The sequence below is a fragment of the Perna viridis genome, chromosome 13, assembly GCF_037379345.1.
Source record: "Perna viridis isolate PV_CMFRI_1.1 ecotype Kerala chromosome 13, ASM3737934v1, whole genome shotgun sequence".
NCBI classification, from domain to species: Eukaryota; Metazoa; Mollusca; class Bivalvia; order Mytilida; family Mytilidae; genus Perna; species Perna viridis.
In genome coordinates this window covers 312,873-326,277 of record NC_142457.1, presented here as the reverse complement: position 1 = coordinate 326,277, position 13,405 = coordinate 312,873, and the positions used below count along the sequence as shown (strand labels likewise).

The following is a 13,405-nucleotide window of genomic DNA, read 5'->3' as shown; positions in this document are numbered from 1 at the left end:
AGTTTTCCTTTCCTCGTTTGTCTACCCTGGACTTGACTTTTTATGAGCAACTCGGCGGGTTTTTCTAGAAAAGCAGAGGACGCTTGCCCTACCGGTGCACCTGGTCCATGCTCCCAGTTTTTAGTGGAGTCCTAGTTGCTCATTTATTTTTGTTACTTTGTATGTATGATTTGAGTTACTTTATGTAATTTGTTGTGTATGTCTGTTTTCCATGTCTGGTATTTGTCCCTGGATTAAATTCTTTTGATTACCGCTATAACCTTGGTTCCCTTGATTACTCTTTCACACTTACGACTTTTTGTGAAATTGATGCCCGGTGTCGATTTCACAAAAAGTCGTAAGTGTAAAGTTGATCGTAAGTAATGACGTTACAACCTAAAATAACATTGTGGCTTCAAAATTTACGATCAATTTCACACCACTTTTTGTGAAATCGATGCTTGCAAACCTTTCCACAAAAAATATCGTTAGAGTAAAATTAGTCCTAAGTTATGACGTCACAATACTTTGATCTACTATGACGACATAACTTACGACTAATTTTACACTTACATTTTTTTTAAAAGGACCACTAGCTCACTTGGATATATGAAGGATGATGATAAACTGATAAAGTCTAGGTTTTTAGTCAAAAAGAATATTAAACAGTTAAGTTAGTATAACAAATGGCAATATCGGGTTAAAGAAACCGGAATTTTGGAAATCATTGCACAGGTCCTTACTTAGTACAGGCAAATCCGAAAGGAATATGTTAAACCGAGTTTTATATCGTGCTAAACCTCCCGCTTTCAAGATGGTTCATTATTTCTGGGATATTTCAACAAAAGTTGGCAATATAAAATTGCCATCGGTCATATTTACCCGGAGTTATCGGTTATCAGTACTTCCTACCTAACCCGAGGTTATCAACACTCCCTACCTTACCCGAGGTTATCAACACTCCCTACCTTACCCGAAGTTATCAATACTCCCTACATGTAGTTTTCAATGGTTAATTCATTGGCATGTTTTTAACTAATTATTGTGCATCTTTGTATATTTTGTATAATTTGAAATAATATATCCACATACAAATGTACTTTTAAAAGTACCAGTCACGTGCTCTATTAAGGTCAGTTATTGATACTTTCCTATCTATTGCTTAATTTGTTTATATATGTTGCTGCTACTCGGTCAATACTGGTATCTTAGTCAATACCACTGTCCCGTGGGTAGTCTAAATATCACAGTATTGACCAGTTTATCAACCACTAATTATATAATAAATATCAGTGTTATTTAGCGAAGAAATTAATTATTTAAATGGTATTATAAAACAAAACCTGTTATATTCACAATATGCTGCTTCATATTTCCGTAATTTGGCATATTATTTAAGACTGTTCAACATCTACACCTTAAAATAATCAGGCATATTAAAAAAAACATCAAAATTTGATACGATGCTCATCTAGTGAAGGGTGACGCGATGTTAATAACCTTGGGTAAGGTAGGGAGTACTGATTACCTCGGGTAAGGTAGGGAGTGTTGATAACCTCGGGTAAGACGTATGGGATTTCGACTGTCCCACGCGATCAAATAGTCCGACGAAACAAGTCATCAGAGAGTGCGGACTTTTCATACGGATTTCTAAATGAAATGAAATATGCGAAATTTCTCTTGCATGCTGGTTTTGATAAACTAAGAATGTTATGCTTATTTTAAATCCTATCCATTTACTATTGTCTGTGACTAGAAACTTGATCGCGGATGCTTGTGAGTGCTAATGTAAAATATGATATTGCTTAACAAAGAAATATTTCATGTCGTGGCTTCGTTAACAGAAATGAAAAAAATTCCGTCAAAAATAACTCTTCTCAAATAACAGTGGGCGAAAAAAATCAAATGAAAAATAAATTAAAATAAATACATAAATAAATGAACAACAACAGCCAATTTTGAGTGAAAGGTCTTATAAATCCATGCAGGAAAAAAAAACGACGGAGAATTGAAAGCACAAATCATCGTCAGGAAAGTCATTAAAAAGCAAATTTTTAAGAAAATATTCGAAAAAAAAATGCATTTACAACGGTTTACTTCTAAACAAAACTATCAGTTTATACCACCCACTTTTGCCTCTCTTACCAACCGCTGCAGACAAACACTTCGTTAAAATTTTCAAATCTCATTGCTTTAACAATCGGATAACATCGCGTAAAAGCGGGCTGCCCGAATAACTTGTAACCCATGATCTGAATATCTTCCTTTAGATACTTCAAATACGCAAGGTAACTCTAAGGCCGACTAGGATATTGACTCAGGTTTCCAGATTAGCTGCCTGAAATAATTAGAGCGAGTTCCGAACGTCAGACGCTGTTCGGGCTTGGGATCCGGGTGATTCATTTACTTTATTACTTTAGTGTGTTTTGTGTTCATTTCTATGTATTTCTGGTTTTCGGTTACGTTCATTCATTTTACTCCTCGTATTTTTTGGTTTCGTATGACGCTTTTCTAACTTCAAGTTTTCATTAAATATTTTGATCTAAATATAAAACTCATATGAATAATAAAAAGCTGTTCTGTGTTGAAAAAAAAATCAGTTAGATAAAATCGATATCCTGTGCTAATCTTATAATTAACTGATATTTTATTATATGAACTTTCTGATGCTGGGTGCACACAGTTCACTCTTACGGTAGTAGTAAGCGACAGATTTGTTTCATCTGGTATATGAGAGCTTCCAAAGTTCTTCATCGAGGAGTACAACATTCGATTGTTTACCAAACATGATTCGAAACAAGGACTTCTCATCATATCGATTTCTACGTATACATTAATGGAGTACTATATTGTGAGGGTGTTTTTGCTATTTATGTTATATAGGTTGGTGTACTTTTGCAAGACTCTTTAAGCATAGAGTGAACTTTCCTTAAATATACCACAGTTAATATCATATTCTATTATATGTTTGTTTCTGAATGAATACGTTGAACTTATATCTACTATATAGTTAGGTAATGTTTATACAAACAAATCTCTATAGACGTTTTAGCCCCTAGTATTAATTATTTTGTCAAATTTAATCCTTTTTCTTTATTTCCCATTAAAAGTGAACATTTTTTAAAAATTAATACACTTGTACACGTACTTGAATGAGTCTGATAACCCGTTACTTCGTCATGGTTACGTGTCGTCAAAATAGAATTTTTAATAACCTTTAGGGAACAGATCGAAAATCCAATAGATAAGGTACAAATCTTCAGGAATTTAATCGAAAATGTTCCGTTTGTCTCTGCAAGGAAAACCATATGTTTTCGTGAAATATAGTTTGTTATTCTTATTATGTTTAAATGAAGTTCAGACTACCAAATAATGGCATTTTATTTTTGTGGAAGTGAAACGTCGTAATATAACTCTTAATTTGCGCATCATGCAGTTTTTGGTGCTTTACTAAAATTTCTCCACAAATCATACGTTATATCTACAGGAACACTTAAGCCGATTAAGACCAATTACCAATTACAACAAGGCGACATTCAAGCTGACCAAACAGTTAAATCTTAATTTTTATGAATTGACTTTTGTACAAATACCATGCTTAAACACTCAGGCAGTGTCCTCAAAACACCTGATGCATGTGTTTATGTAAATCATAATATGAAGAAGGCATTGCCTAAAGGCGAGCACATCATATTTTTTTGACTAGTATTATGTTTCACTTTAAAAGAAAAATAGTTGTAGGCACATACATGAACAGTACTTAGTCAGCAGAGAACGTTGACTCTTCATATTTATCTAAGGTTAAATTCATTAGAGTACATGAATTATTGTTAAAATATCTAATATGTATATATAAAAGTTCGTGCGTGGTTTGAAACGCAAATGCATTTATTCATTAACCTGAATTTCTGGTATTTTAAGTAGCAGTCTTTATAGTCAGACAGGAGGCGATTCATGCACGTAAAAAATCAACAGAATTCACTTTTATAATCTAATTCAGAGACATTTACTGATCACATAATCAGTCTTCGTTTTTTTCATTTGGTTGGTGCGATTTTGAGATAAAAAATATAGATTGTATATGAAATTGGCCCTTTGTAAGAGTTATTGTTCTTGATTTGGCTGATTATAGTGGGAGATGAATATGATTTCTCAAAAATACGGATCTGAATACAAAAAAGGTCTATAAGTTTTACAAAAATGTAGCATATGTACGTAATAATTGAACGCACTCTCAATCCCCTTTTGCAATTTAAGTTAGAATTTTAGATGTTCAAGAAATCGTTTTGGTATATAGAATAATTATTGGGGTAATTTATTGTTGTTTTAATTCGCTTCGCGAAATATCAAATATTTGCTCTCACTATACTTGCGCGTGAATGCTGCCATAATATAAGTATGTGCCCGCTATAATATCGTCCATGATTCGGTTGAGTCCGCAATTATCTACACAATGTAACAACAGAGTTCATAAATGTCCCAGTTGTAATAAAGTCCGTTACTTTATGTCAGACAATTATTATCCTATCAAAATTTCGATTCTATAAAATGACAACTGAAAAAAATACAAATAAATTAAGAATTAATTACAAACAAACACAGTCTAAAACTCAGTTCAATTCTGTATTAACTTTAATCAATCAAAAATTGTGTAAAAGCACCACTAAGACATGTCATCATGCCTCGGGGAAAGGGGGTGGGGGCACTCAAATACCTCTTTGATAGGGGTGACGCTGGGATTCTCAGTAACCCCTGCCTCTTCATATATTTGGTTTTTAAATTGTAATGTAAATCTTTTCGCATATTTGTCAGAAAAGAGACCTAATCCAATACTAGTATACATATACCAAGTGTTCCCTTGGTTATGATACACTAGGGAATATAATAACAATATTCATATGCATAATTTATTCTACATACAACAGATGATTTGTGACTATCCATATAATTCGAATGTAAACCTTATTGACTTATGATTTAAAATGTTTGTTTTTTCTTCCTATTCACATCTTTGCAAGCTGAAAATGGTACCCATTCCAGAGGAACGTCCTAGCTATCACCTTATATATATGAAGTGGGTCCATGCCAAGCTTCAAAGATATAGATCCAAGTTGGATATTTTGAAAAACAAACTTTCTAATTACAAACGGATCAAAATAAACATTCGGCATTCCAGTTTTCAGAATATCACATCTTTCAGCTGACCAAAATATCTGTGGTTGCGATCAGGTGATTTGCGTTTCCATAGAAAAGCGCCCTTAAGGTCAACGGGTAAAAAACGAAACTATACTGAAAGCGTCGGAACAACTTTGATAATTTTTGTCAGCTCTGATTTGATATGTTATACTTATAACCTTCAAATATGGTAAATTTTGTAATGATATACGTCCTAAAGCTTTATACTAATTGTTATGGTCTGATATGTCTATTGGCCGAAATGTCCAATCACAAGGAATTATTGATTGTCATGGTCCGAAATGTCTTTGGTTCGAATTGTCCGGCACTGGTAAACATTATGGTTCTCATAATTTGTGAAACTTTTAAAAATATTTCTTTTAATCAATTTAGTTTCGCTTCATCCTGTTTCGATTTGTATCGTTTAATCATGTTTTTATTACGATTCGATTCATTGTATAGAATTGTTTCGTTTCGATTCTTTCTTTTATTGATATTATTTTCGGTTCGTTTTGTTTCATTTTCGTTTCACAATTTTTATGATCCGTGAATTACGGGTAATATTGATTACGTAATTTTCGTAACTTCGGCAGACTATTATGGCCAACCCTATCTTGGAAAAACTATGATTCGATTTGTATTTAATTATCGAAACTAGCGAATATTTTCCGAGACTGGTTTGGCTCTCAATCGCATATATACAAGTATACGCAAATGAAGCTGCCATTGTGCTGTTTTTCAGATCCTGAAAATGAAGGTACAGAGCGGATATTGATGATTTTTCTTGCCATAAGTATCCAGAACCAAGTTGGTAATACAACCATAAACAATTTGAGCTAGGTATCGGCAACCATTTTCAAATTGGCCGCTATCAATGTAAAAAAATCAAAGTTGTCCGATTTTGATGAAAATTGATATCTATGTTCTTTAGTCCGCCTTGTTAAATAATATGCGGTTCAATTGTCAATATGTGTCTCAAATGTAGGTCCAGAAAAGGGAGGCGACTTCTCCTCGTTTCGCGAAAACGTAAATTTTAATTATTTTTTTTAAATTCTCCGACCATAAACAATCATCGAAGTGTCCGCACGTTTTCTCAAAAAGGGTTCATCTTGATGAACGACGAAGAAATCCTCATACCACATTTGAAAGTTCGTTTATATTTGTGTAATTCATATTCTGTTTTTTTATGTTCGTTGTAACAAAGGATTCAGACCTTTTTGAACTGAATTTTATGTATGTTTAATTGTGTAATATTTTTCCACAGTAGCCAGATTCTAAAGGGAGGATTGCGTTCACGCTTTAACCCTGCTTCATTGTTTGCGCCTGTCCCAAGTAAGGAATTTCTGGCCTCCGTATGCCTTATTTAGATTTCACCTTTAATTTACTTAAATGTTTCTTGAGTATATAGGGCAACTCTTTCGCTGTACCAGTGTATGATGATGTTTCGGGACCAACAGTCTGCCCTGTGATGTGACGGTTTCTTCGTCGTTCATTGAAGACCAATGGGTGGCTTAGGGCCGACAATTTCATCCCGGTGGGGTTGTTGTCTCCTTGACATATTCACCAAGTGAGAAGCACTATCTGCAAATTCCATTAATGTTATTTCTCCACGTTGAAATCTTTCTTTGAGAATTTGAAGTCGGTGTTCCATTTGTCTGTATTTTCTTTTAGAGGCACGCTGCTTACCACCTGATCTGATCTGAATAATCTTCGCCTCATTTGATGCCTGTATGCTGTGAAACAATTTGATGGCTAGGAAAATATTGGGGTGTGCATGATGACAAAGTTTGTTGACTTTACTGTGCCAGCCCTCAACATTGTTGGTAGTTCTTGGACCATTATTGTCGAAGTGGTTCCATGATGCGAGCGGCTGTCCTTCGACCCACTTTTCGGTAATATAGTCTGTGAACTGTGTCACAGCATCACTGTTGTCGGTATTGTCTTCCAAAGCTTGGAACCACACATCCTCAACTTGTGGAATAGGAACTAAGGGTAACACAGCTGCACGTCGGACTAGTTGCTTTATATTGTCATTTTCTTTGTATTGTACAGCTAACCCACAGTTCTGAGTTTTCCGCCAAACACATTGCGCATAGTGAAAGAAACATCCTTTCAAACTCACATTGGGAAATACTGTTGTAATGGCATTTCTAGAGGCGGTCTCAAAGTCCATAAGTACGCATTCCGGTGCAAAATTCAAATTCCTGACTACAAACACTAACATTCGCTGATGTTGGTTGTTGGTGTTGTCTATTAGAAGAAAGCGATCACCGGCTGGTGTGTTTTTGAAGTTTTCATCGAGGTCTATATCAGCCTGAGTTTTTGGTAGCTTTGGTAGCACCTTAGAACGGCTTCTGTAGAGTGCAGCTTTACAACTTTCAAACGTCGGAATTTTCTCTATCATCTCATTGACATCATCGTCAAACTCATTATTACGAAGACTACCAAGCTCCTCATCAAAAATGGAAGGTATTGGTGACACCTCTTCCCTGCAACGCTTTTTTACTTTATTAATAAAGGCTGCTGCTGCTAAACCAATGTTATCTGAGTCATGGTTGTGGTTGTTGTTTATGGTAACAGGAACATTGTCAGAGTAGCAGGACATTGACGTAATGATATCAATTAATAATAATTATTCTCAATTAAGAATAGCAGTCATTTCATTTTATTAAATTTTATTTACAGAATTTAAAAATTAAACTTATATTTTTTTATTTTTATATTTGAAATATATATATTTATATATATATTTTTAAAGATAATTAAAAAATGTTTTGTGTTATTTTATAAATACTTTTAAAAATATATCAATTTTCAAAATGTTGGCTAAGTGAGAATGAACCTAGTCACCATACAACTTCAACCTAATCAAGACTTTTGTAGAGTTCTTCAAGCCAATGAGGACAATACCTCAATTTTTCCCAATTTCTCATTGTTTTTGGGCGGAGTAGTTGCCCCTATAGTATATAAATACAAATGGCGGCCATTTTAGAAACGGTTTAAAATCGAAACATGACTTTAGTACAAGATACCCTAAGAAACATTCATTGCAGCTTTTTTTTTATAAATCTGCCGGTTAGTTTCAGTAACGCCGAAACATAAAAAAAATCCTTAATCAATAACAGAAGACATTTCAATATTTTTTTTTAATGATTGTAGTCACTGCATATGACATAATACATAACTGAGGTTGATTAGTAGCCATGGGCGAAATCACGAACGGACATACGGACGGCTACTAAAATAAAATACTGTGATAGCCATAAATACATTTTCATTCATTCAAAAAAACTTCAAGAGATATCTAATGACGACCTCAGAGAAATTATCTTTGAAGTGTTTATCTTTTCATATTGCTTGAACTGTGAGGGGGTTCCTGGGGGTAAAGAAACAATCTCAAATGAAATCAACTTCATTTAATCAGGGAAAATCTAAAGGCCGTCGGCATAATTTCACGGTAATAGCTAGTCTTGAGAGATCCGATTGGAAAGTCTAAACTAAAAAAAACATCATCACTAGGAATACTCAGTCAATTGTTTATCATCGATCGTGGGTATTTACTTATGGACGACATTAGGGCTAAGATTCCTACACCCCAATATATGTGGATGTGAACCAGACATCAAAGCTTCTGCTTACAGAACCATGTTTAAAACCACATTTGAATATGCAGCAACAGGTCGGAATCCATATTAACTGTCTTACATACAGTCACTAGAGAATGTACAACGAAATGCAGCAAGATTGGTCTTATTTACTTTCCTCTGATATGAAATCTAGGATATATACCCCTGCATAATGCATGATGAAGAAAGCTCATTAGAAAAAACAAATCTTTTAGAAGTGTAAATATAATTCGCAATATTGCACAAATATGTAATCGGCAGTTAATGAATATTTGTAAAACATTAAGATAGTTATAGGACCTTATGCCTTAAAAATAATGTACACTTAATAACTTGCAATGGGCAATACAATTTTAAGTCAAACTGATAGTCTATGCGAAAGTGCATACAAACCAGAACACATTAAAGTGTAGCTGCATGACAAAACAGCGAATCAAAAATATAGATGACAGTAAAAAATAACATCAATGAACAATTTAGAAAAAGAAAGAGTAATCAAGGGAACCAAGGTTTTAGGGTAATCAAAAGAATGTAATCCAGGGACAAAGACCAGACATGGAAAACAGACATACACAACAAAGAACATCAAGTAACTAAAATCATACATACTAAGTAACAAAAGCAAATGAGCAACTCGGACTCCACTAAAAACTGGGAGCATGGGCCAGGTACACTGGTAGGGTAAGCGTCCTCTGCTTTTCTAGAAACACTCGCCGAGTTCATAAAAAGTCAAGTCCGGGTAGACAAACGAGGAAAGGAAAACTATGACCCGTTGAATAAATCAGTTTTCATGGTGCAGATGGATGACGACCATAAAACTTCTGTAGTGATGACTTCAATCTTCTAGCAACATAACTCTGTTCCAGAAGCCTACTTGTTAGAAGTCTAGCGCGATACAAAAAGTCTGCATAGCTTCGGCAAGCTCTGGCATAACGTATGAGTTGTGATATGAACACTCCATACGCAGGTGCTGAAGGGATGTTGCTACAGATGAAAGGAAAGTTGACACTTCTGAATGAAAAGTCATCACGTTTGTCGTAAAGTTTCGTCAATAGTTTCCTTTACCATCGATTTCTAAATGTAGGTCAAGATATGAGGCTAACTTCACACAAATACAGATGTGGGCAAATGTGGGAAATCCTCGTACATCAACCCAAAAATGACGGACGAAATGAGGAAATATAAATTAGGAAAATATAACAAAGATGAAAATAATAAACAACAAAAAGAACCAAAAACAAAACATAAATAAAATACAACAAAACAAAAAGAGCTAAAAAAATAACATACAACCACAAAATAATTAAACAAAAACAACATGGTTTTAAGTTTAACTGGAAACTAATACCATATACCTTTCATTTCTATCCACAGACTATCCACGGAAAATAGACACATAGAAATAAAAAGAAAAAAAAAGAATAAGAAACAACAACAAATGAACAACCCAGACTACACTAAAACTGGAAGCATGGACAAGGTTTACATTGGGTTAGTGTACACTAAAACTGGAAGCATGGACAAGGTTTACATTGGGTTAGAGGTCACTAAAACTGGAAGCATGGACCAGGTTTACACTGGGTTATAGGTCACTAAAACTGGAAGCATGGACCAGGTTTACATTGAGTACACTAAACCTGGGAGCATGCATATGGACCTGGTTTTCATTGGGTTAGAGGTCAATGAAACTGGGAGCAAGGACCAAGATTATATTGGGTTAGAGTACACTAAAACTGGGACCACGTTGGATAAACCTTGACCGAGGAGTCAGACAAGGAGGTGTGCTCTCTTCCATCTTCTACTTGGTGTTTATAAACGACTTACTCTGCGAAATTGAAAAAAAAGTAATGTGGGATGTATGATACTTGATATGAGAGTAACAAGTGCACTTCAAGCAGATGATATCGCCTTATTTTCAACTACAACAAATGGCATAAACAAACTTTTAGAAATATGTCAAAATTACAGTCTGAATTGGGGATTCAAATTCTCTGCTAAAAAAAGCGAAATCTTGAAATTCAATTCGCCGAAATCTATAGGATCAATGAGAGACTTTTTATTGTACTGAGCCAAAATTCCAATTGTTACAGAAACATGTAGGTATACTGTTAAATAATGACTTTAAAATGATTGAAAGAACTACCAAAGCTTGTCGTTTCCTTCACGCGTCAGTGCTTACCGTTTTGAAATTTCAAATCCAATGACATGTACCAAAATCATACTGCACATGTGCTATACAAAAGCTTTCTTTGGATGTGAACTTTGGAACCATCTACTGCAAAATGATATAATGATGCTGGAACAATCTCATTGATATGTTACAAAGACATTACAAGGTCTGCCTCAGAGAACACGTTCAGACAAATGCTTAAGCTTGCTTGGGTGACTTAAGATTGAATGTTATATAGACAAATGCAAATTATTATTTCTCGGACGCTTGTGTAGAATGTACAATACCTTGATGCCAAAACGTACATACCTTTTGCGACTATAAGAGTTCAAGAACAACTGTGTGTGAAAAAAATACGGATTCGTCCCTGGCATTATGCGTATAGTTCAGAAGTATGATTTGGTATCTTACGTTTCTGATTTCTTAAATGATGGACAGTTCCCTTGTAAGGCGATGTGGACAAAAATATTTACCTCTTTTATAATTAACACTGAAGAAAAGCTATTGCTTCAGGGTATGTCAACGGATTCTGATTTTGAAATTTTCAGACTAATACATAAACATATTTTGCCACATAGAGCATGGTTCTTTGCAAGAAACAATCCTGAAGTTTATAAATCAGCAAAGTACGTTGTGGACTTATGCGCACTAGTGACCGTCGAAGAGATTTCTTTGCTGTGTGAAAAATGTGGACATTTCTTGTCAAACATTGTAATCCACATTATGTGCTCATGTGACAGACTTGGCGATGTTAGGGAGTAGCTGTAGGAATCCTTAATTAGCATTGACCCAATAGACTTCAGTGTATATCTCGACAGTTTGACTCCTGAACTATTCATTGCAACAATGTTGTCCTGTGACACTGAATATGATCTAGATGACACAAATCGCAATTACTTAACGCGGATTTGTATTACATATATGCAGAATTTTATAGGATAGATAGAATCATTGAACACTAAACCTAGGAGGTTATCTTTAAACTGAACTTGTATGACATAAGTGTTTAAAATGTTACGTCGTTGGTCATTGGTCAACGTAATTAGATTTTTATACTTTACTTTCTCAGTCTGTATTTTACTAAGGCATCTCGTCACAATGAGTGTATATACATCCAGTAGTATTTTTGTCCTTATGAACAGTGTTTGTGGTGGTGATGGTGCTTGTATGTGATGTTGTGCGCGGTGGTGGTTTGTGTGTATATGTGTGTGTGTGTGATAGATCTGTACTCGATATGATATTGAATATATATTTGTTATATATATATATATACGGTCTTCATGAACAAATAGGTTGATAATAATACTTATATAATTAGCTATCTGTTTGTTGTACATGTACATGTTGGATTATATATTTTGCAAATGATGTTCTTGAACAATTCATATTTTTCCAATGTGTGTCCTACTTCCGGTCTTCATGAAGAACTTGATGTGTTCATAACTGGTCTTCATGAACTGTAGGTGCTTACATATAAGGCTAGAAACCAATAATTCCCCTTCCCATAGGCTTCTATGCTAATTTCACAATATTCAATGGCTTCTCTGGACTTTACCTTAACTTTATCCTGCAGAGGACTATATATCGGCACGATTCTACATATGTCAGCTCACAATCCTCAGAATGGCATGTGGGGTTAGCAGACTTGCAGTGCAGTACTGGTCACCGGAAGTAAAGGATCTATAAATAGCATGGGAAATCCCAGTGTTTTCACAAGATAGGGGTATATTTAGAAACCATTATGGAGATTAGGCTTCACATCACAAGAAGCAAAATGCACCTATAAAATGTACATAAATGTTTTTCCTTTCAGAAACTGTTTTAATTTTTTAAACAGAATGAGAACTTTTTTCACAGCACTACGAAGAACAGGAGTAATTTCTTCGTAGGACTATTTTTGCGTACCTTCCAAATGTTCATTGGTTGAATTGGTAGTGTGTAACCTATACTGGAATTATTTTACTGGGGCGTATTGATCACTGGTCTTCATGAACAGATAATGCTATATATATATTTGGGTATAAGAGAGTAATCAAGGGAACCAAGGTTATAGCGGCAATCAAAAGAATGTAATCCAGGGACAAAGACCAGACATGGAAAACAGACATACACAACAAAGAACATAAAGTAACTAAAATCATACATACAAAGTAACAAAAGTAAATGAACAACTCGGACTCCACTATATACTGGGAGCATGGACCAGGTGCACCGGTAGGGTAAGCGTCCTCTGCTTATACGTGAAAAACACGTCCACCACGTTGGACAAATATGATGTCCATTAAAAATTTCAGCATTTTTTCAATATATTCCTCTGTATATTTGGAAGATGATTTGGAATTATTTCTTACACAGTATGAGGAATCTCTACCAAGAACTATATATTTGTATCTAAGTGTACTATCTTTTTTGGAAAAACAGTGCTGAAAAATCATAGGTTTTAATACTATTATAT

General features: G+C 34.6%; 1 protein-coding gene across 1 annotated transcript; it reads right to left on the bottom strand.

Moving 5' to 3' along the window:
* Positions 1-6,643: 6,643 nt before the first annotated feature.
* LOC148599139 (uncharacterized) lies at positions 6,644-7,802 on the bottom strand. The gene has a single exon (XM_088557157.1). It carries the CDS (start codon positions 7,757-7,759, stop codon positions 6,644-6,646), a length of 1,116 nt encoding a protein of 371 aa, XP_088413283.1. The 5' UTR covers positions 7,760-7,802.
* Between the last annotated feature and the right edge of the window lie 5,603 nt (positions 7,803-13,405).

Bases quoted from the DNA above. Each gene is read 5' to 3' on its own strand.
- LOC148599139 (XM_088557157.1), bottom strand. From the start codon at position 7,759: ATGTCCTGCTACTCTGACAATGTTCCTGTTACCATAAACAACAACCAC.